The 22,095-nt window shown below is 40.2% G+C and overlaps 1 protein-coding gene across 5 annotated transcripts in view; it reads left to right on the forward strand.

Moving 5' to 3' along the window:
* WASF2 (WASP family member 2) overlaps positions 1 to 12,387 on the forward strand; it is a 52,381-nt gene extending 39,994 nt beyond the window's left edge. For all 5 annotated transcript variants that reach the window (XM_025173996.2, XM_088140149.1, XM_025173994.2 and 2 more), the window contains exons 7-9: positions 3,307 to 3,462; positions 4,705 to 5,210; positions 5,967 to 12,387. In XM_025173996.2, the coding sequence (XP_025029764.1) occupies positions 3,307 to 3,462; positions 4,705 to 5,210; positions 5,967 to 6,124 (820 nt within the window). In that variant the 3' untranslated portion in view covers positions 6,125 to 12,387. The remainder of the gene's footprint in view (positions 1 to 3,306; positions 3,463 to 4,704; positions 5,211 to 5,966) is intronic.
* The last annotated feature ends 9,708 nt before the right edge of the window (positions 12,388 to 22,095 follow it).

Here is a 22,095-nt window from a genome sequence, read left to right on the forward strand (position 1 = left end):
TGATTTGAAGGAGGCCCAAATGACTGCTTTACCGCTTTACAGTATTTTACACTTATCCCTTTCTGTAAGTGCCATTTAGTATGAACGGATGAAAAATCGTCCTTGGATAGGAGAAGATCGCTGGTGTGATCCATCATTTTTCTTTTTAAAAAACCCTGTGCTTTATTTATGTTTTTGTTTGCTTTTCAGACTTATTCTCTACCTGGCAAAAGACAGTTGGCCTGCTGATCTTATCCCTACATAACTTTGTTCTGTTAATAGACTGAAGAGCTTGGTCTCTCATAATGATTGAACACAATAAGTACAATTATGGGATATGCAGAAGGTGTGGCAGAATAAGTCTCTCTTCTCCTCTGATAATCTTTGCTGTACTAATTCACCCTTGGTAGACTGAGCTGAGAAGTTTATTTGATTTCACATAGAACTAGAACATTTTAGAATATCTTCATGCTTAAAGATACTTAATTATATAAAATTTGCATAGAGTTTTAGAAATTGGCTTATATTCCAATACTGTAAGAAGCTTACAACATTAGAGATACATTTAATTTTTTTTTCTTGTATGATTTAAGAAAATCATTTGGAAAATGAGTGGTTTTAAAGCTATTTGGAATTTCCCTTTGTAGCAATGAGCCTTTGAGCTTCTATTCTCTTCTATCACTAGATAATTTTTGTCTGACTTATGTCTCTCTTCTGCTTCCCACTTGATAAAGGACCTATGTATAGGATAAAAAAAGATTTAAATTTACACCTGAATTTTATACTTATGAAAAGCGAAGATCACTTTTGTTTGTTTCATCCCTGCAACATTTGGAGAGTCCTCGGGTGCCATGTAACACTGCTCCTGCATCTTACGGAGCCTGGCTTACATATTTAGAGACTGCTCTCACATTCCATCTAAGACTGAAACCTAGTGAAAGGATAGTTTGGCAGCCATATTCCTTTCTCTATCTTTTTATTTCATTTTTTTAAACAAAAATGTTCCATGTACTTAATCAGCAACAGTGGTCTCTTATGCACTAACTCTTTTAGAACATCCTAGTCCCCAAGGCAAGGGTGGTTCCACTCTTGTGGCTTTCCAAAAACTAGAAAAAAGTTGGGGAGGTTTGGAAGATCATTGGCAATTGTGTGAAATTACTAGCAACATAATGGTTATTACTGTCTCATATTAATTTTATTATGTTTTAGACTTGTACACTGCATGGTGTCTCTTGGGATTGAGGTGGTCAATAAATTTAATAAATTCCTTATTCTTCAGATTTCTGTAGCTTCCAAGATCTTCACACAAGACAAGGCAGTATGGCTATTATTACTGGATTATTTTTAGTTTGTGAAGGAAAGATTTGAGTGAGGCCTGAGAGATATGTAGAATTATGCATAATGTAGAGAAGGTGGGTAGAGAAACATGTTCCTCTCTCTCTCATAAACTGGAACTCAGGGTCATCTAATAAAACTGAATTGGAGGAAATTCAGGGTAGATAATTTGCAAGGCCCGGTTACCCTTGGAAGTTAGTCTTGTAATCCGAAATGATACACTCCAGAAAAGATGGAAGTTATGTGATTCAGAAATTGAGCTGGCAAGATTCACCAGAGAGAACCAGGCAACACTGTTTTGAAAAGTCTTTTTTGGAGTGTATCATTTCACATTGCCAGAGAAGGGCTACATACATACATACATACATACATACATACATACATACATACATACGCACCTCCCAGGGTATGAAGGAAAGCAATGCATCTACATATAAAACTAGCACATTAAGTTGGTAAAACCATATGTCAGTATGTTCATTTTCCATTTAAAGAGATCTTTTAACATACGTTGTGGGGAGGGGAGAGCCTAAATGGTATAGTCTAGGAGGAGCTCTGATTCATATACAGTCTTGACAGTGTTGTGTTGAACATTGTTTCAGTAGTCCACCAACTACAGTAGTTGTTTTAGAATTCATTTATTTACCAAAATTGTATGCAACTGTAATTTCCAAGGACTTCTAGTGGTTGACTAGGATTAAGATTATAGGGCTGCAACAGAGTAGAAAATAGATCTTTCCCTTGTTTTTTAAAAATCTGTCCCTCTCCCAAAGATAGAAACTTTTGTGTGTTGCATTGCAGTGACCCTATTACTTAACAGACCCACCTGCATTAACTGTCTAAATAAATGCTGCTTGATACATTCTTCTGTTTATGATGTAGTAATACTACTACTACTAATAATAATAATTTATTAAATTTTTATGCTGCCTGACTTCCAGTGACTCTTTTTTATTTCATTATGATTTGACTTACCCAGAAATGCCAACCCAAGACTGTTTTTAGGAAATTAAATGAAGAATGTGGATTGGAAAGTAGTGGTAGAACTCTGGCTAACTTATAGTAGTTCTCTGTATTCCTCTCTAAAGAGAATAGAAACGGTATAGAGAAATAATTTCTGCCTTTGTTGGCCATGTACTAATTGCTTATTTATCATTTTTTGTTCCTCATGTGTAAAATAGGAGTACCCAGTATCCATTTCTGTATCCAGTTGTAGAGCAATGTATTAGTCTGTAGTTACATTTTATGTATATCTCAGCATTGTTTGGTGGTCCAATAGATAATCAATTACATGCTCTGAACCCCTGTGCTATGTTTGATAAATCTTAGCATTATAAGGAGAAAATCAAGTTTAGAGTTGCAAAAAGGCCTAATTGTGGGAGGAGAGCCATGTTAGTTTATGGTGGCCAAAAATCAGGAGTGTGGTAGCACCTTTTGTGACTAACAAATTTTATTCAAAGGCATAAGCTTCTGTGAGGTGCAGCTCGCTTCATCAGATGCAGAGAGCAGCTTGACTGATCTAGGATTTATATTAGGGTGAGAAGGGGGAGGGGAGGGGAGGAGGAAGACAGATTGATTAGGGGTAGGGTTAAGTGATAAGGTACTGGTAATCTGTCTGACATGTAACCTGCATAACCAACCTATCTCCCCCCCCCTTTAAATCCTACATCGGTCCAGCCATTCTATGCATCTGATGCCAAGTGAGCTGCAGCCTAAAAAAGGTCTAAGGAAGCAAAGTTACAACCAAGATTTTAGAAGGAGATAAATATATTGATTTCAGAGGCCTGGGTCTAAACATATGAGTAAAGCAACCCCTGTCCCCATAACTGTAATCCATGTTAATAGGTAAGATGCTACAGTATTGATACAAAAGTCTACCCAAGTTACTACTGTTTATGTTTTAAATATGCTATAAGTATTCTACATTTGAGGCCCCTTTGAACTTTTGGAGGGGAGGGATCTTGGCTAACAACTGTACTTTTGTGGTTTTAGGTACCCTCCTAATATGGTGTATCAGAATGGTAGCATTGGCTCCAATGAGAGTGTTGATGCCACCTACTACCCACCTCCTCCACAGCCAGATTCAATTTCATCATCACCTCCTTCATTTACAGATGATAATCTTCCACCGCCACCAGCAGAATTTAGGTAAGTACTGCTGAAGGCTCACTAACCCTCAGAAACAACTCAGACAAGACCATAAAATGCCTGTCCATAACTGAGGTCAGTAGGTGTAACTTGTCAGAGGAAGATTTTCAACCAGTTCTTAAAACACTATGCTAAAACAGGCTGTTGCCCTCCTGTGTTCTTCCTTTCCACTGCAACTCTTGTTATGACTGTTTTATATAGCATTTTTTCCTTTGTAGAAACATTGAATTATTTATAGCGGGGTGGTGGTGATGGTATATCTTACCATAATTACAAATTAAAGAAGAATGGGGAATTAATTAATTCCATACTGGGAAATATTTTAATTAAAAGGGAAAAAAGATTTCTTTTGTAAAAGATAGGTGTGAATGTATATATGTGTTTCATTTCATTACTGTGAGGGCTAAGAATTTTATTGAAATGAAAGTGGGTGTACCTGGGATACTCTTGTGCCTCAACCCTTTTGAAATATGAACACATTTGAAATATGGAGACCATGTTAAATATGGAGACCATGTCATAATGGATAGGGTCAATTACAAAACAGGCTTTTATTAGAAAGCAAGCAAAATACTGGGCTGTTGTTCTCCCCACCCCCACCCCCACCCCCAATTTTATTTTCTAAGAATATGGAGTCTAGAAGCATATTGGAAATACTTGGTGCTTTGCTTGCTGCATGTTAGCTCTTAATTAATTTTAAGAGCTTAGGTGCTGCAAATAAAGCACCAAAACTATCTTTTTTAGATTTTTCAGGATTATTCTTTATCTAAAAAAATAAAATTAGGTAGGGCAAGGAGTTTGACAAGAGCCAGAAAATGAGTAAGTGAGCACTTTGTTAACCAGGTAACAAGCTGGGGACTCAGACTGTAATTTGTTTAGCATTGCATAAGGCCAGAATTCTGAAAAGGTGGGATTACAAGGCACGTGCACTTGTTGACATTGATTTTTTTTTAATTACATGTCAAGGTTATTTGGGGGTAGGTTATGTTCAGATTCTTTTCACATGTGTGCATCAATTGGAATCTTTCCAAAAGCCAGCCCTTGAATTTTAGAAGGAAAATTGATTGTAAATTATAGAATTTAAGTCAATTCTTGCTGGGGGTGGGGTGTCAGAAAATTTGAGAAACAGTTTGCTTTGCCTTACAGTCAAGATACACATTTTCACTAACAGTATTTGATCCTGTTTGAAAAACTAATGAGACGTTCTTTTGCTCTCCATCCTTCCCACTCTCCACTCTACAGCTATCCGCCACATAGTCAGAGTGTTTCTGGAGGGCTGAAGAAATCCATCCTGGTCAGTCCCAGCCATCCTCCACCAGCTCCTCCTATTGGGTCACCACCAGGAACCAGACCTGGCTTTGCACCACCTCCTGCTCCACCACCTCCACCACCAATGGTGGGAGTTCCTCCACCACCTCCACTTGCAGGCTTTCCAGCTCTTGGCATGCCTCCTCCACCATCTCCCCCGTCCTTCCCACCTCATCCTGATTTTGCTGCCCCTCCACCCCCTCCACCTCCAGCAGTAGAATATGCAGTTGCACCATCTCCCCTGCTACCACAGCCAACAAGTGGAGTGCCACCCCCTCCCCCTCCTCCCCCTCCCCCTGGCCCACCTCCTTTATCTTTTGGTGGCATGGATATTCCAGAGGCTTCTATTCCACAACCAGATTTGGTGCCCTCCAAGTCAAAATCCTCATTGCCTGCTGTTAGTGAAGCTAGGAGTGACTTACTTTCTGCTATTCGTCAAGGTAAGCCTCTTCTCATTTTGGATCTCCATATCTGAACTACCTCAAAAGGCCAACCACCACCCCGTAAACACACCCCAATTAGGAGTCATTCTGTGATTGCTAGAATTCTGGACTTTAGCAAGATGTATTGGAAATCACTTAATCTCACACAGGGTATTTTCTTTGAATCTCTGCAGCTGCTATTGTTCATTGAATTGAATCTCTGCAACTGCCAGTGGTGGCTTAACTTTTCTGTTCCATCCAGCAAGTTTAAACAGCAACATTAGCTGAATCCTTTTTACTTGGACTAACTGAAAGATGCAAAATTGCCTGATTCCTGAATTTTGAAGAGAGAATACCCATTGCTGCTTTATATGCTTTACTGTAGTCTGAATTCTTCTGTGTTTGTTATAGTCTTTTTAGTAACCTTCCTGCATCACATTATTAAAGTTATCATTATGCAGCTCCTCTTCTCCTTATGTCTTATACAGTACAACCTTCATTTCTGGCATCTTTCCCACTATTTTTTTGCTTTTTCAAAACATGTAACTTGCTGAAGAATTCTGTGAGACTTGAAAGTTACCTTGCTTGTGATTTTTTCCCCTAATAGTCTTAGTTGCTGCTATTTCCCTTTTCTTAGAGAGGCAAGATAATGTGCTAGCACAGCTATTTAACATAATGCTGAACTAGGAAAATCTGAGTTTGTTACACAAACCCTGGTTAAAACCCAGCCATTCAGAAGGGCACCTGTAACTTCTTTATCTCTTTCCTTGCCAGGATTCCAGCTCCGTAAAGTTGAAGAACAGCGTGAACAAGAGAAGCGAGACGTTGTGGGCAATGATGTGGCAACTATACTCTCACGCCGCATTGCAGTAGAATACAGCGATTCAGAGGATGATTCATCAGAGTTTGATGAAGACGAGTGGTCTGATTAAGCCCTGCGCATCCCCAATATGGGGGGGATAAGATGGAGAGAAATACCCATCACTTCCCAGAATGCCAAACTTTTTTTGTTTTCCTCTTTCATCCAGTAACCAAAGATCAATTTTCCAGGCTTCCAAATAACTGCTTTCCCCCCCTCAATTGATGGGACTTATACATCCTTCTAAGAAAGAAGGGAAATGTACCCTAGATTTCCAGACTCTCAGGTTACTATGAAAAAATATATATTGTTAAAAATTTTCTTTGGTTTAGGACTAAATTTGCAACTCCTGGTGCAATCAAAAAGTGTTGCTTAAGATGACAGCCATATTGTAGAGCAACAAACTTGCAGGTAATACTAATTTCCTTTGCAACAGTATGTGAGGCATTGGAAACACTATAGTAAGCTGGTGATTCACCTTCTTATCCATCAAATAGGATATAATTTTAAATTTCTACTCTCACCAACCTTAACAATAGTTTCTTTATGCTAAATTTGGAATTTATTAATTTAGGTTGAAGTTTAAGAACACTGTACTATGTGCACAACAGTTAGGATCTTCTAAAAATTTATCTCTCCCCCATATGCCTGTTAAATGGTAAAATGAGCCAAGGAACAAGGATCCTTTCTGTTTGACCCATAGTACCAGCTAGTTTTCATCATGATGATGGAATTTGATATTTGCAAAATTAGGAAGAATTTCCTTCCATGTGTCTTGAACACAGAGCTTTAAGCACTGGGTGTGGCCTTGTTTTGCAATCAGAAGACTTGCAGATTCTCAGTTCAGTAGAAGGCCATATATGAATCAAATTTGCTGTAAGTGCTTTTTTGAAAACAATAAAACAAATTGTGCTAAAAGCTGAGATGTGATGAAACCAAGACAGTGGCCCTTCTCTAGACACCACATGGGAGTTTTGAGGTGTCTGTTTATGGACCAACTTGGCCATATGTAATATACGCCTAGACTGCCTTATTATTTTGCTTTAATCCTTCAAAAATTACCATGGAGACATTTTAACATCTTTAGAACCTACAGAGCCTCAACTTCAGTTGCAAAAGTGATTTATTGACAAATTAAGTTTTATTTTAGGTTCTGCACCACCAGCATTAGATATACATACCTCTTTCTAACAGGCATTTTTAAAAATAGATTTTTATGGATTTTCTTAGCCAAGAACTAGTATACAGAATGTCAAAAGGGCAGGCCCCTAAATTTATCCAGGCATCCCACTTACTGGAACAGTACTGTCACTTGAATAATCGGAGTGATGGTTTGAATAGGGAGCATGCCTACCTATTTATTGGTTTGAAAGTCTTTGCCTTGCCATATTTCCAGTTGTCCTTTTCTCACTAGGAAGTGCCTTGTAACAGCTCCTATACCCCAAAGAGTGGCTGTGAAAAGGTTGTTTTCTTTCTCTTATCCTTCCAAAGCTTTATTACATGTCCCTGTTTCATTTCAGAACTTCTGGTGCCATAGCAGAGCTTTTCTTTAGCCAGAGGAAGGACCAAACTTTCAAAAGTAGGCAGAAAGTCTAAACTCTCTTGAGGAAATTCTTTCAGTTTGGTGCTTTTTTTCTGTGGCACTGAACAGCCTTGAGCATCTGATTTGAGTGTGTAAAGCAGTGTTGTCCAAACCTGGCCACTTCAAGATGAGTGGACTTCAACTCCCAGAATTCCCCAGCCAGCCATGCTGGCTGGGGAATTCTGGGAGTTGAAGTCCACTCATCTTAAAGTGGCCAAGTTTGGACAACACTGGTGTAAAGGATAGGCCAATAGGTTGTTTGCTCATGAATTATAAAGCCTTTCAGAACACTCTAAATGGGAGAATACGGCTTTAAGAATGACTCTAAGGCTCCTTAGTAACCCAGAATTAATGCTCAAATATTAAGGGCACTGGCTAGCTTAGAATGAGGTGAACAGAACTTGGCCTGTTTTGTAATTTGCCTGGTAGCTCTTGGTGTCCCATGCGCAGCAAAACCTGTAACTTTGTCTGAGCATAATGCTATGTATCTGTGAAGGGCTTCTTCCTAAAGGAAGCCAAAAGAACATAAAAAGGCCTTCATGTATGCATTCAGAATGATGGTGATTGCCCACACACATTGGTGCCAAGAAAACTACATGGCTATGCCCATGAAATCAGGAGCCTTTTAACTCAAAGGACTTTTTTATTTGTATTTATTTATATTTTTTAAATATAAATATAAATAAAACAAACCAACCCATGAAGGCACTGTGCTTACTATTCTGTATTTAGTGTGGCTGTTTTCCTAGTTATCCCTATAAATGATTTTTCATAGTTTGGCTGTATCAGTTTATAATCAATGTGCTGCATAAGGATAGTGGGCATTCTTAATGCAAAATTTAAACAGGTTTGACCTGAGGTTAACTTCTAAAAGTTTGAAAGCGGTGCTAATTCTTTCTGTATTCCTTGAGAGGTGGGTATCCTGTACAGAGAGAGCAATTTATTTTGTCACCTTTTCACAACCTGATGGCTCTCAGTTATAGCTTTTAAATTTCTTGCCTATATTGGCTAACAGCTGGAGGGGTTGTAGTCGAACACACCCACACATTCTGAGGCTAGAGTTGAGTTCAGATACTAGTTGGTAAAAAGCTTGACGTTAATCCCCCTTAACTTAAATCTCTCTCACTGCTTTTTTGCACTTTTAAGAGGTGTGACAATCTGCTGGAATACAGTAAGCTGTTGCACTCAGCATCATGCTCAGTGGAACTGCTCTGAAAAAAGAGGCTGCTTAACAGAAACCGAGAAAACCAGTGTAACACCAGCTATCAGTCATGCAACAGAATTCTCAGGTGCTGGACAGCGACTGCCTCACTGACTGCTCTGGTTTTAACAGATCTCCCTGATTTAAAACAAATGGAACTGTCTCTTTGAGACATTCGTGTTTGCTGTGAAGCATCAAAGCAGGTTTGATTCCTCTCCAAAAGATGGTTTTAGTCCAATTGTTCTGTTTTTAGAATGGTTTATTAATTGCAGGTGATGTGCAGATTTCATTACCTAAGTTAGTTGGGATTCTTGAGGTTTTTCTTACAGCATCTAAACAGCAGGAACAGCTACTTGGTTAAATGGAAGAGTAGGGTGGGGAGAAAGCACTCCTACCTGAGTGTTCATTCCAGGTTTCACGTTCTTAAGAAATTCCACTAGAACAACAGTGCCACTGCTTGTATTCTGCAGAAAGCCCACCAGTCATTTAGTTTCCTTTTTTTTTTTTTCCTTTTTGTTTCACAGCTTCTCTCTGAGTAAGCTAGTTTTTCAAATTGCTTTGGTTTTTAAAGTTCTCTTTCCCTTTGTTTTAAATTCTGGATTGTACCACTTGGGATACAAGAATGCTGGGTCCAAAACTTTTTCTACAATCTTTGAACATTCACTGTTTTCCTTCTCCATCATAGTTGACCACATAAGGAAGGAGGACCCTTCAAAGTCACAAGGGTTTGTCAAGCAGGCTTTTGGGCGAACAGAGACTTAAAGTATGCCTGTCTCTCGAATCACAGATCTGGGGAGAAGGGTGCTGTGTCCTTCTACCAGGCTGCTCATTATACAGAGACTCTGAGGCCATGCTGTGCTTGATTTCCTTTCTATGTCCTTTTTTTTTTTTTTACCAAGTTCCGAAGTGGGGAGGGAGAGAGTGACTTTTTTTTCATATTGCACCTTTTAACATAATTCATTTTAATTGATTTCAAAAACTAACAATGTTTATTTAGAATAAGTTGATTTCTATAAGTGCCTTATTTCATAAGATATATTTATCTAAGAGTGATTATTTCAAATGTATCATAAGGTCATATCGAAACAAAATATGGAATGTTGAAGAAAGTGTTCTTTTAACAAAAGTTCTCTCAATGGTCGGATTATATAAAAAGAGATATCAATAGATATACCTTAATATCTGCAGGAGGAAATGGTTATGAATGCAGTTGTTAGTCTTGTAAATATAAACTGTAATCAGATCAAGGGCGTTACACATTACCGAATATCGGGCAACAGCCAGCAATGTGATTTTTCTAGGTTTTTGTCAGTGCACACTCACACACCTGCTGGAAATGGGCAACCATTCCATGGTGTGCTGAAAGTCTGCTTTACTGTAGACTCAGAAGTTATGTGAATTGGCTCTTGGAATGAATCCAAAAGACCTAAACTTAAAGCAAAAAGTGCTGTAGTGACCTCAATTATGTCCATGACTGAGGCCAGTGATAATCAGGTTCTTTCTGTACAACCTGATTATCAGGTGCCAAATTCTGTCTGGCATGTCTTGGGTGAAGAGGGAGAAGCATAATGGGCATTGGTACTGTTGCTTCCCTTCCACGCTCTCATGTAGAGTTTGGCTCTCCGTATTCATTTTACTGTCCCTAGTTGCTATTTTTAATCTAAATCTTTTAAAAACTGCTTTTATAATCTCTTTGGTCTTGTCTGTCTTTCCTTGAGGGACTTCTTGTAATGTATATGTGATTAAAACAAAACTTTTTACCATATAAACTTTAAAGAAATGAGAAATCCTTTCTAGCCAATTTGTTATGTTTAGGATTGGATGAATCTCTCACTTTCTGTAATCTTTGGTTATAATCTTGTTACTGCAAATGTCATTCAACAAAACCATCTTTTCATGCACATATCTCCTGGCATATGTACAACTTAAAATTTTGAATACACTTTTTCCCAAATGTGTGCCTTTTGTACACTCTTCCCCCCCCCCCCGTACATTGTTACACAGGTGAGAATTACATTGCAAAATTCAGTGCCATTTGAGGACTGCAGGATAACAAGTGTTCCAGTTTATTTATAAGAGTGGAAAATGTCCTTTTTCTTAGTATCGCCTTGCAATCCTTGGTCCTTGCTATTCCTAAATAAAACCTTCTCCTTTTAAAGTCACTTTTTACCTGCTGCCCCAAAGATCAGAAGTTAGAATAGTGGTGCAGAGGAATATTGTGTGATATTTGGCAGTAGTGTTGGTATCCTTATATTCCACTTTGGAATGGGCACTGGGCAGGTGTAACATCTGTCTGTGTTCTGCATACCTCGGCCAACAAACCTTGTGCTAAGGTTTGACAATCTTGATAAGCCTTCCAGATAGCTCATTTATATGCCAAAGATCCATGTTTTCAGAAAATAACAAAGGTAGATGGAACTGTGCAGGATAAATAGAGTTTAGGGCCTTCTTCTGGGCAGGATACAATGCTCAGTACTCATTTTGTCCCAGAGATACTGAAAGGAAATATCCAACAGCTGCCAGTTTTTCTCACCTGCCCCACAGTTCATCCAGTTTCACAACTTACTGCAAATTCTTTTGCGGACTCCACTGTTTGTGAATTTCGTAGGAAATAATTGCTCAAATATTCTTGCACATTTTCACAGGGATAAATATAAGATCTCATTGATTTTTTTTTCCTGCCAGAAGAAAAATCCAATTTTAGGTCAGTGAAGTTCATTAGGACTGGAGCTAAATGCAGCTTAATATGTAGAAGCCCTAGAAGGCTTGTTTGTGTCACAAAAGTAGGAGTTGAGCATATTCTGGAAATTAATCTACACCTTCAAGTGTAGAAGGTGTTTCCGCCTCAGGCCTATTAGAATTGTTTTCTGCATGTTGTTTCTATTTAGATTGAGTTTCTTCATGCTTCCTTTCCCAATTTTTTGTTCAAAATATCCATAACTGGTAGGCTTTCGATGGGATGTAAGTATGATGGGTATCCAACCCAAACCAGTCATTCGCTGTTTCTATTCTGTCTTTATATGAATGCTATAAGGACATAAAACTTGATTGAACCCATGGCACATCTAGTACAATATCCATTGCCTTGGCATGATCAGCCTTTACGTCTGGACAGGTCACTATCAAAAGCTTTTGTCACATCAAGTGGTAGTAAATAATGCAGTTCTAACACTGAAAGAATTACTAGATTTCCCCAAATTTGCCGTCATTAACATCATGGGGTAACTTATTCTAATGTAATTGGGGGTGGGGAGGAGAAGTGTCCATTTTTGTTTTACCATCATAGTCTTACAAGCGTTTTAATATTTTTTTCATTGCTTCATTTCATTTAAGAGGGTAAAATTTAAAAAACAGTCCTTTGCCCCTTCTCTCTGCTCTTCATGGAGAGAAATGGTTAAAAATATGTGTGTTACCAACTTTGTCAAAAGGAAATAGTGTTGCATTGCTCACAGTAGAAGCAATATCACTTGAAACAGTACCGGTGCCATTAAGCTGGGGCCAAATCTTTTTTTGGTATAATTTGCCAAAGTAGACCCTTGTGTGATTAAAAACACCACCACCACCACCACTCGTGAGTGTGTGGGAAGTTACCATGTGTTTGTTTGTTTTTTCTCTTAAATCTCCCATTGTTTGATGGGGAAGATACTGTGTTCTGCTAGGAGCTCTGCTGTTGACTAAACTAAAATTGATTAAGCCATTAAATGATTTCAGCCTGTTTAAAGAGTGTTTGCATTTCTAATGAGTGAAATAAGGGGGTGGATGCAACATTTAAATACGTTTCCTTAGTCAGTACAATACCATGCAGCATAAATGCATCAGCCCAGCTCTGTGTTAAAAGAATCTGCCTGTAATGTTAAAAGCCTGATTCTCTGTGTGTGTGTGTGTCTACATGTCTACATGCCTACACACACAGATGCTTTAAGGGGGGGAAAAAGCTCTTAATTGCCTGCCTAGGATTAAAGTATACAGCAGCTTGACAGGTCTCTCCTGAAGTGGTGGCTTTAGTAAGTGCAGCATCAATCCTTAAAAAGTCCCACCCCAAAAATTGCAGGTGTCACTTCCAGGAGCTCCAGCCAGCAGGCTCCACGGCTAGGATGTTTCCTACAGCACCACAGGAACCTTCTGAGCATAAAGTAATTATGTCAGTGGAGATTATTTTCGAGCCTCACAGCTGCCTTGTCTATGGCAGAATCGGTGCATGGTGGGGCCGTGCGTCTGCAAACTCGTGACTGGCCATCCCCACAGCAGACATGCGTGTCTTCAGCTTATTTGCCAGGTGTTAAGTTAACAATGAGCCAAAAAAATTCCACACCTACAGTGTATTATGGGTGTACATGCTACCCTTCATAAACAAGGTGGTTTACAAAAAAGCCTCAATATAAAATCAGGTGGCCATAGCCAAAGTGTCCAAGAGATTGTTATTTACGAAAGAGGCTAGAGAGTGATATTCCCTTCAGAAGGCTGCCATATGGTCACAGGCTTGGGTAGGAAGATGGCCAAGATACTTTCTTTGCCTAAAAAAAGTACAGTACAAGAGGCCAGAACGACCACCACCCCCTCAACAGAGGGCAAGGAGAATGGGAAAGTGCAATCAGCACTTGGACAGCTCCCCCGGCTGGCCACCCCAGGGTCGCCTGCCATCTCTGGCGGTCTGAAGAGCAGCAGGTATAGAAGAGACCACCTCCTGTAGCAGATGGAGGCTAGTCTTGAACAGAAACCGACATGGTCAAGGTAAGACCTCTCAAACGGCCATAAGGAAAAGAACTTTCTCCCTCCATCCATCCCTCTGCAGGCTGAAGAAGGAGCATTGGTAGGGATTTGGTCCAAGGGAATAAGAGTGCAGCAGAGGGAATGAGTGGCAGCAAGAAGAAGCTCCTCTCAATTTGGCAGCAGCTCCTCCCACCTCACCAATTGCGGCCATGAATTGTGTTAAATTGCATACGTCTGGTATAAGCCTCAGTTATATGTCTGTTATGTTAAGTCATGTGGTGTGTTTGGTTTTGGCACAATGGCCTATCCATTGTGGTTTCCAAAGTGTAATTTATAGGTTAGCATGTTGGGCAAATAATAGTTGAACAATTGTTCAATATGTCCTATTTAGTGGAATATGTGAATTGAACCTATGTTTTCCCCTACTTGGTGCCTTCAAGAAATACTGGACAGCATCATCCCCCAGCTAGCTGTACTAATGGGACATGAGGGGAGGGAGGCACCAGTTGGAAAACTGTTCTGCAAACTGGAAATTTTAAAATTTCAGATTTGTTGAACTTAGTGTGACATAGTAAGCAGACTGGCTTGCCATTTCTTCCATGTGTCTACTCACTTGAACCAAAAGCGCTGGAGATGAGCAGGGAGAAACGAAATGAACTCACTGGCTGGATGCCATTTTTAACTGGGTCATGATGAGGGTTGGGTCTGTTATGAGAGCATCTAAACCTGGGGTAGACAGCTGCTAAAAGCTTGAGGGCTGCAACTCAGCCTCCCTAGCCTCTGCTGGGCTGAAAGAGGCCACCCAGTGATGATGTCATGTTTGAAATGGTTTGGTTTGGAACGGGAAGCTGCAGAGATGCAAACTGCTAGCATTAACACCTAAACTCCTCCCCACCTAAAGACAGTCCCAAACCATGTTCCAAAAGCAAGCCATTTTGCTGATAGATTGCAGTGGAACAATCTTGGGGGACTTTGAGGCCTTGGACCACTGATTTTCCACCTCTGACCTAAAACCTGTTGAGGTTAGGAAGGGGCAGTTTTAGTCCTAAAGGTTTGTTTTGGGCTAAGGGCTCTCCCAAATCCAAGTGCAACTCTGTTGTGAGAGGAACAAAAGCCTCCACCGAGGAGACCTTTATTTTAATTACTTTAATTAATCATTTTTTAAAAAAAATATTTGTGTTAAGTATGGGGTGGGACATGGAATGGGAGTGTCAGCATCTTGCTGTCCTAGTATGAGAGGAGCCTTTGTGGGTGTGCATCTGCGTCCACAGATCTTTGCCCCTGGATGTGCTTTTACAGGAACACCAGCCTCCAACGAGCTGTTTAATTTCTCCTTGCGAGGTGATATTAACAATACCAAGGCCAAGCAGGAACTGCCTGTCCTCTCTAACACTGATGTCATGCTTTATCTCTCCCATTGCCTTAATTTCCCTTCTGGGATCTGAGGTGAGATGAAATATTGTCAGCTCCAGTCAGTGTTAAAGGAATGCTTTTCCACCTTGTGGTCTTCTGCTGTGTCATCCTGGTTGTTGGCCAGTTGTCTTATTCAGGCACCTTGAGAAAAAGGACCAAACATGCTGCAAGGAAAGATGTGTTTTTGTGGCAGGGAGGTGTTTGGGCCACACTTCCTTGTTTGCTCCCATTTCCAAAAGCAAACTCTCCCTGCTGTTCTAACCCTCCATAATCCTTGCTTCCTGCCACGTGAAGATCTTGTAGGCCTTTTAGGAAAAGCCTGGCTGAGCTTTTTAGAAATGGCTGACATTTTGACAAGGGACTCAGCAGCTGGCTCAGTGGAAACACAAACAGCCTTTGAGCCAAACTGGGCTTTGCTGCTAACCTTCCCTCTACGATCCCCAATCTGTTTGCAAATCAGTACGGGATGCCAGGAGAAGCTTTTGCTGTCTGGTCATTTTGGCTGGGTGGAAGGCTCAGATATTTAGCAAAGGCCAACACCTACATGCCAGAAGAGAGCAAAGAGTTTGTCGGATTAAGTTTTAGTCAGGCCAAGCTGATCCAGCAGTAGAATAATTCAGCAACCCCCAAACTCTTTCCTTTTCTGTTTCTGATCCAAGCATGCATTTTCTCTCTGTCTCTCTGTGTGACAAATTGGGGGCTGGAAGGAAGAACCTTTGGGCTAGCTGAAGTTCCCCTGGCCATCGCCAAACAGAGTTCAATTGGGGGACTATCCATACAGTCATGCTTTAACTGGATCCACCATTTGCTATGGTGTGTAGCATTTGACCACACCAGTGCTCATTTAAACAGATGTATTCTTTCCCTTTCCCTTTTTGCATTGGGGGGGGATGTTAGATTCCCCTCTGCTTTAACTGAAAGAGAAGGAATTAGCAATGCAAAAGGTTCCCGTTCACGAAATGATACATTTCTCTGTTCTTTTGTGTTGGAAAGGACTGTTTGGACCACAATGATGTCTAGTCTCCAATCCAGCCCTGAACACTTTGCTCAGATCTGCAGGACAGGAACTTCTTCCAGCTGGAACAGCTGCATTAAAAGAACAAAAAAAACCCAGGCTTCCAAAGCATAAATGTAGGATGAGGTCACCATTCTGTCTCCTTCCATTAAACGTGGAAAGTTTTGTGTGTGTGTGTGTGTTTTTAATAACTTCGTTAGCGAGATCCTTTCATCTTCTGAATTCACATTGTCTATTGTTTGCTTCTTAGAATGGATATCCATAATGCAATAGAAAGCAAGAATTGCCTATTTTGATTTGTTTCTTTTAATGTGTTTTTTTCCAATATATTGAGCCAGTAGTTTAAGTATAAGATCAGCCTACAAATGAAGACTGTGTATGACAGATTCATGGGAGGGACTCTGTCATTTGCTTAAGAGGACATAGTCAAATAAGGCCCCAAATCTCTTTGTAGTATCTTGGCTTCTTCTGCATCACTGACTTCAGTTTCCTACTGTTCTTCAGTGGGAAGTAAATGAAAGCAGTAGTGAATTTCCAAAACAAGAAAAATTCTACCCAGGAGGGAAGGAAGCAAGGAAGATCTGGCCCCATCCATGTATGTGATAGAGCTGTATCTATTATAACCCTGCCCTCTGCAGCTCTTGTAGTTCAGGAGCCCCTACTATTACATCATTTAGACCAGTGTTTCTCAACCTTGGCAACTTGAAGCCATGTGGACTTCAACTCCCAGAATTCCCCAGCCAGCCATGCTAGCTGGGGAATTCTGGGAGTTGAAGTCCACACGTCTTCAAGCTGCCATGGTTGAAAAACACTGATTTAGACACATACTGAAAGCCCAATTTTTCATTCTGGCTTTCCCTGCGTGAGTCAGGTTTTTATTTCTCTCCCATCCAACTTTATCGTACCTGACTTACAGTAACTATTTGAAGTTGCGGCTTTCTGGTTGTTTACCCGTGTAGTTGTAAACAGCTTTGAGTTAGTTTAAGGAAAGTCTACAGATTAAAAGAACCAGTTATCACTGAGCACTACATATCTCCTTTTGAAATATCACCCAGACTACATTTAGTTGAAGACTAAACAATTCTAAGAAGAGAGTACAGGATTTTGACTTTCCTGCCCACAGGTAGTAACTGGACAGCAGATTCAAGCATAACCCCTGTCCTAGTCTTCCACACTAAGGTGAGATGTATTTTTATTTAAATTACTGTCAGTACTTCTCAATGTGCATAGATTCACACATTAACATATGTCAATGTTATGCAGATCTGTGCTTGCTTTTGGCCTCTTCTGGTTAGTTTATTAGTGGCCAGTATAACAGCAAAATATAAAAATAGTTCCACTAGACATCGAGTAAACCTTATTTCCGCCACATTGCTAGGTTGGTTCCAGATGGTAGCACTGAGGGACTGTCACTCTACCCTCTTCCATTTGTGCTATGAGTCCCTCAGTTCTCTGTGTTTTTTGCACATCTTTCTGAAGCTGCTGAGAGAGGTCATGGAGGGTTTTGGAAGAAAGCACCATCGATATGACACTCAGCTCTCCTTCTTCTTGTCATCTGAATTAGAGGAGGCTGCAAAAACTGCTGCGTCCATGTTTGAATCGGCTGTGTGAGAGCTGGATCCTGATAAGAGAGGGCACAGTGGTATGATGGTGGTTGCATCTGGAAAATTAAGGAATACTGTATCTTGCTTGGGGATAGGATTGCATGGAAAAGTAGGCATACAGTTTAGAAGTACTGCTAGATCCAGCATTATTAGTAGAGATGACTTTGGTGTGGCATGTCTTCAGCCACCGTGGACTGGCCTGCTATTGATAGCCATTTCTGGAAAGGGATAATCTGGCCATGATGTTCCACACTAATAACATCCAAGACAATTGATTCAATCAGCTTATGTTTTATTTTATTTATACACTCATATTTATATAGCTGCCCACCTCACAAAGCGTGACTGGGTGGTGTACAATAAAAATTTTTAAGAACAGTGATATAAAAAACACTCAGCCATTAAAAATATGAATATTATCATTAAAAGGCCAGGAGAGAGCAACAGATATTAACAACAGTGGAGCCACCTCAACAACTCACCGTTCTCTTGGGGCCTCCAGGCCTGATGACATAATCAAGTTTTGAGGGGCTTCCAGAAAATCTGTTTGTATGCAACTTAGAAAAGGGGGGGTGGCTGTGATATAAAAATATGGTAATGAGACAAAAAAAGTGCTTTCTCAGTTCCTGATGGAGAAGGGTTATAATACTTGCAATGTATCCCGGCTCATTTCCATAAATTCTCCTCTACTTTTGTTCCATTTAGATGTTTCCTCTCAGCCTTTTTTTCCTCCTTGGCCAGATCCAATTCTCACTTGAGTTAGCAAAGCATATTTTGTGCTATTGAAGCTGCCCATTTAATGTAATGCTTTGCAGAAATTGCAGTCTCTCAAAAGGATGCTTTCCTTGTAAAAGAGGCTTCTGGTTTTCTGTTTTATTTTTAGAATGCTGGGTAATTTCTTTGAATTTCTCCCTTTGGTGTTTTTGGTCTTTATCGTTTGGAGCTACGGAGGGAGCCATTTCCAGTGAGGTTCTCTATTCCTCATCCCTGACTATCCACACCTGCCAATCTCAAAGTGCCTTATGGAAGATTTCCCTGGTGATGTCTTCCCTTGGATTTAATAAAAATGTAGGAAGCCAGATGATTGCCCGACACGCACCCCTTGACTGCCTTGTCACTAGATAGGTGCAAGAATGCTGTGCTCCGCCAATGAGATGTTGACTAAAATTCTCATTTCTGTTGGAATTTCAAAAGCAAATTCTCTTTCATCAAATTAAATAAGGATTTCTCTGCACAATATTCATTGGGTTGAGGGGTTGTAACAATTTGTTCTAAATTGCATTGTCCTGCTGCAGACCAAAACCTTTATTGACTATATTACCACCTGCATGCCTAATTAAAAGGTGGTCCTACTGTGTTAAATGGGACAATCTCAACCAAAAAACGTGCATAACGGTCTGGGCAACATTTTAGTGATTTTGTTTTTGGTGCCTTTGAGTCAATGTTGACTCCTGGTGACTGCCTGGACTAGTCCCTGAAGTTTTTTTGGCAAGATTTTTTTGCCGCCTCCTTAGGGCTGAGAGAGAATGACTGGCCCAAGGTCACCCAGCTGGCTTTCAATATAGGTGCAGCATTGCCTTCTGAAGCCTTCAGCCCTTCCCTGCAAAGCATTAAATGTGGTTTGTAATGTTAGTGATTAGGGCTGAAGGCTTCCGTAGGCAAGATAATGATGGGACAATCTTCAGGTTCGTTCTTGGGTTTGGGGGAATACAGGAATTTCTTTGTTTTAAACTAGGTGAAGGCCACGTTAAGCTTTGTATTGCAATTTTCATGTGTTTCCTGCCTCAAAACAGTGGGAAACGGAACTTCTGCTTTTCAACACTAATGAGGAGAAGGAGCTCCAATGGCCCTTAAAAGTGAATCAGGAGCCACATAAGCTTTGTTTCTTCAGTCCTCATTGGTAGAATAGCAGTCACAGCACGCATGGTTTTTAATTGGTTATAAGACTTCTATACTGAGTATTCTGGCTACTTCTATTTATTTGGCTTTGCTCTTCATACTTGAAATCTCCTTCATTTTATCTTTCTTATGTTGGCTTTTTTTTTTTTTTAAATAAAAATTCCTTTGTTGCTTTTCCAATCTAAATCAGGCCAAGGACATCAACCTTCCATTCAGATTTCTGAGTGCCTTTGCCTGAGAGACAACAAAGCTATTCTCTGTTCCTTTTTGACAAAGTGGTTAAAAAAATCCTCAAGTATTTTATATAATCAGAACAGAAAAACGAAGGGTTGCTTGTTTCTTCATCCTACACACTCACAAATATGTTTTGATGGAGAAATTGTTGTTGGTCATCTTTGGAATTCAGTCATCTTGGGATGAGGATCTTTGGGAAATTTCTGGACCTGTCCTTTGCCACCTTAAATAGCTTCAGCAAACATTCCCATGGTTTCTAGTTTTCCTTTTAGTAAAGATTGGGGGTGGGAAGAAAAGAAAAAGAGGGAGCTAATTCATACATTGATGAAATCAAAATCTGTTTTTGACTTAGTTTGTGTGTGAACCTATCGTCATAGTTTGCAAGCCATGGTCTATAGCTTTACATGTGGTGTAAATTCCTCTGATTTATGGATTATTCAACAAACCAAGCTTTAATGCAAAGGGTGTCCCCAACTAATGATTGAGAAGCTTCTTGTATCTTATGTAATTGTCTAATTGTGTGCTCTGGCCAACAACTGCAAAAACTATATGATGAATAGTTTGATGCTTAAGAGTAGTAGAATGATTATTTTATTACATTGATATACTGCCTTCCCAAAGTATTCTGGGTACAGAAGCCCACCTGACTGGCAACAGGGAAGCATTTTTTCTACAGCCAATTAGAACTAGCCTTTCAAAACTCTCCACCAACTTTTTGGGGCAGGAAAATAGGATGGACAAGTTCTCATAATGGCCACAGGAGAAAGAGAACTTCTCCAACCATTTCTCAAGGGTAGTATTCCCCTTTCATCATAGCACACAATGGAACAGCCTTCATTTTCTCCTGAAGGTCTTTTCTTGGGGCTTAGTGGAAGGGTGAGAAACCAGGGAAGCTCAGATTGCTGGAGAGAAGATCAAACAACGAACGATGGGCATTTGCACACACCCCTTGGCCTCTTCATTAAAGAACTAATTGTAACATGCCACCTATGAGTATTGTTCTAGAAATCTCCCTTTAAAAAATTCTAAAGCAAGTTCTTGAACACATTGATGGAGAATTGCTCAGGAAATAATGCAGCAGGATTTCTTAACCTGGCATTAATTCTTACCTGTTGTTCCAAAGGCAGCAGTCCAGCTAGCAGAGGGGAAGATGCTGAGCAAGCCAAGTGGCCCACTCTGGCACTTTCTGACCTCTTAGCTTCCCAAGGGAGCTCAAGATGGTGTACATGGCTCCTTTTATCCTTGTCCTCCTCAGTTGATCCTCACCACAGGCCTGGGAGATAAGGATAGGCCCAAGGTCACCACTGATTTTTATTGTACTGTATGTGGGGATTTGAATGTGATGAAGACTCAGGGTTCTCTATTCTTTGACATGTTGCAAAGGCTTTTTTAATGTTAGTAACTATTCTTGGCTTATTTACAAGGCCGTGTTAAGGTGACCCTAGACTCTCGGCTATTTTTGCTGCAACATATTAAAAAGGCAACATCTCTGCGACATTAACAACTTGGTACCCTTGGGTACCTCCTGATTGCTGCTCTCTTTCTTTAAAAATGGGAAGCTGGCAAGAGGCCAGCCTCTAGCCTACTCTCTGTTGATGAAAATGCTTCTAGCCCCTAAATCAGAAGGGCTCTGGTGGCACCTTTTCAGACCAACAGATTTTATTAAAGGCATAAGCGTTTGTGAGCTGTAGCTGAGCTCATAAAAGCTTATGCTTTTAATAAAATGTGTTAGTGTGAAAAGGTGCTACCGGACTCCTGATTTTTGGCTACCATGGACTAACATGGCTTTCCTCCTATAACCTCTAACACCTAGGCATTCTTAGAAAATACCTGTAGAAAGAATGGGTGGTGCAGCCTAGTGTATACAACAGCCTAGGAAAAGAAGAGACCAAGATGGAGATATGGGCACCACCTTGGTTTGTTACAGAGGATGGAGACAGCAAGCTCACCAGCTTTTGATAACCAAAGTTCCCAGGGCAGATTATGAAGCTATATATATATATATAAAAAAAAAGAAAGTGAATTGCCCAAGAATGGGAGGGGAGAGGGAAAACAATGTAATCTCGTGGAGACGTCGTCAATGTAGCAGCCAAGGATCCAAGATTTCTTTCAGTATCTCTTTATTTGTCCCGTTGCGGCCATGCTTCTCTCCCCTAATGTGACACCTTTCAGCTATGTTGGACTACAGCTCATATCACTCCCAGCAAACATGTACATTGGCTGGGGATTATGAGAAGTGTAGTCTAGCCTGCCCACAAGATGCCCCATCAAGGAAAGACTGACTTTCATGCAGTGGACAGAAAATTGACACAGCTTCAAGTATCACAAAATTATCTTTATTTCTTTTCTTTTTTTTTCCCTCTTATGATTGTAAACAAAAGTATAC

This window comes from Python bivittatus, unplaced genomic scaffold, assembly GCF_059951505.1.
Source record: "Python bivittatus isolate LINGU-HERP-01145 unplaced genomic scaffold, Pbiv_v1 ctg000310_np1212, whole genome shotgun sequence".
NCBI classification, from domain to species: domain Eukaryota; kingdom Metazoa; phylum Chordata; class Lepidosauria; order Squamata; family Pythonidae; genus Python; species Python bivittatus.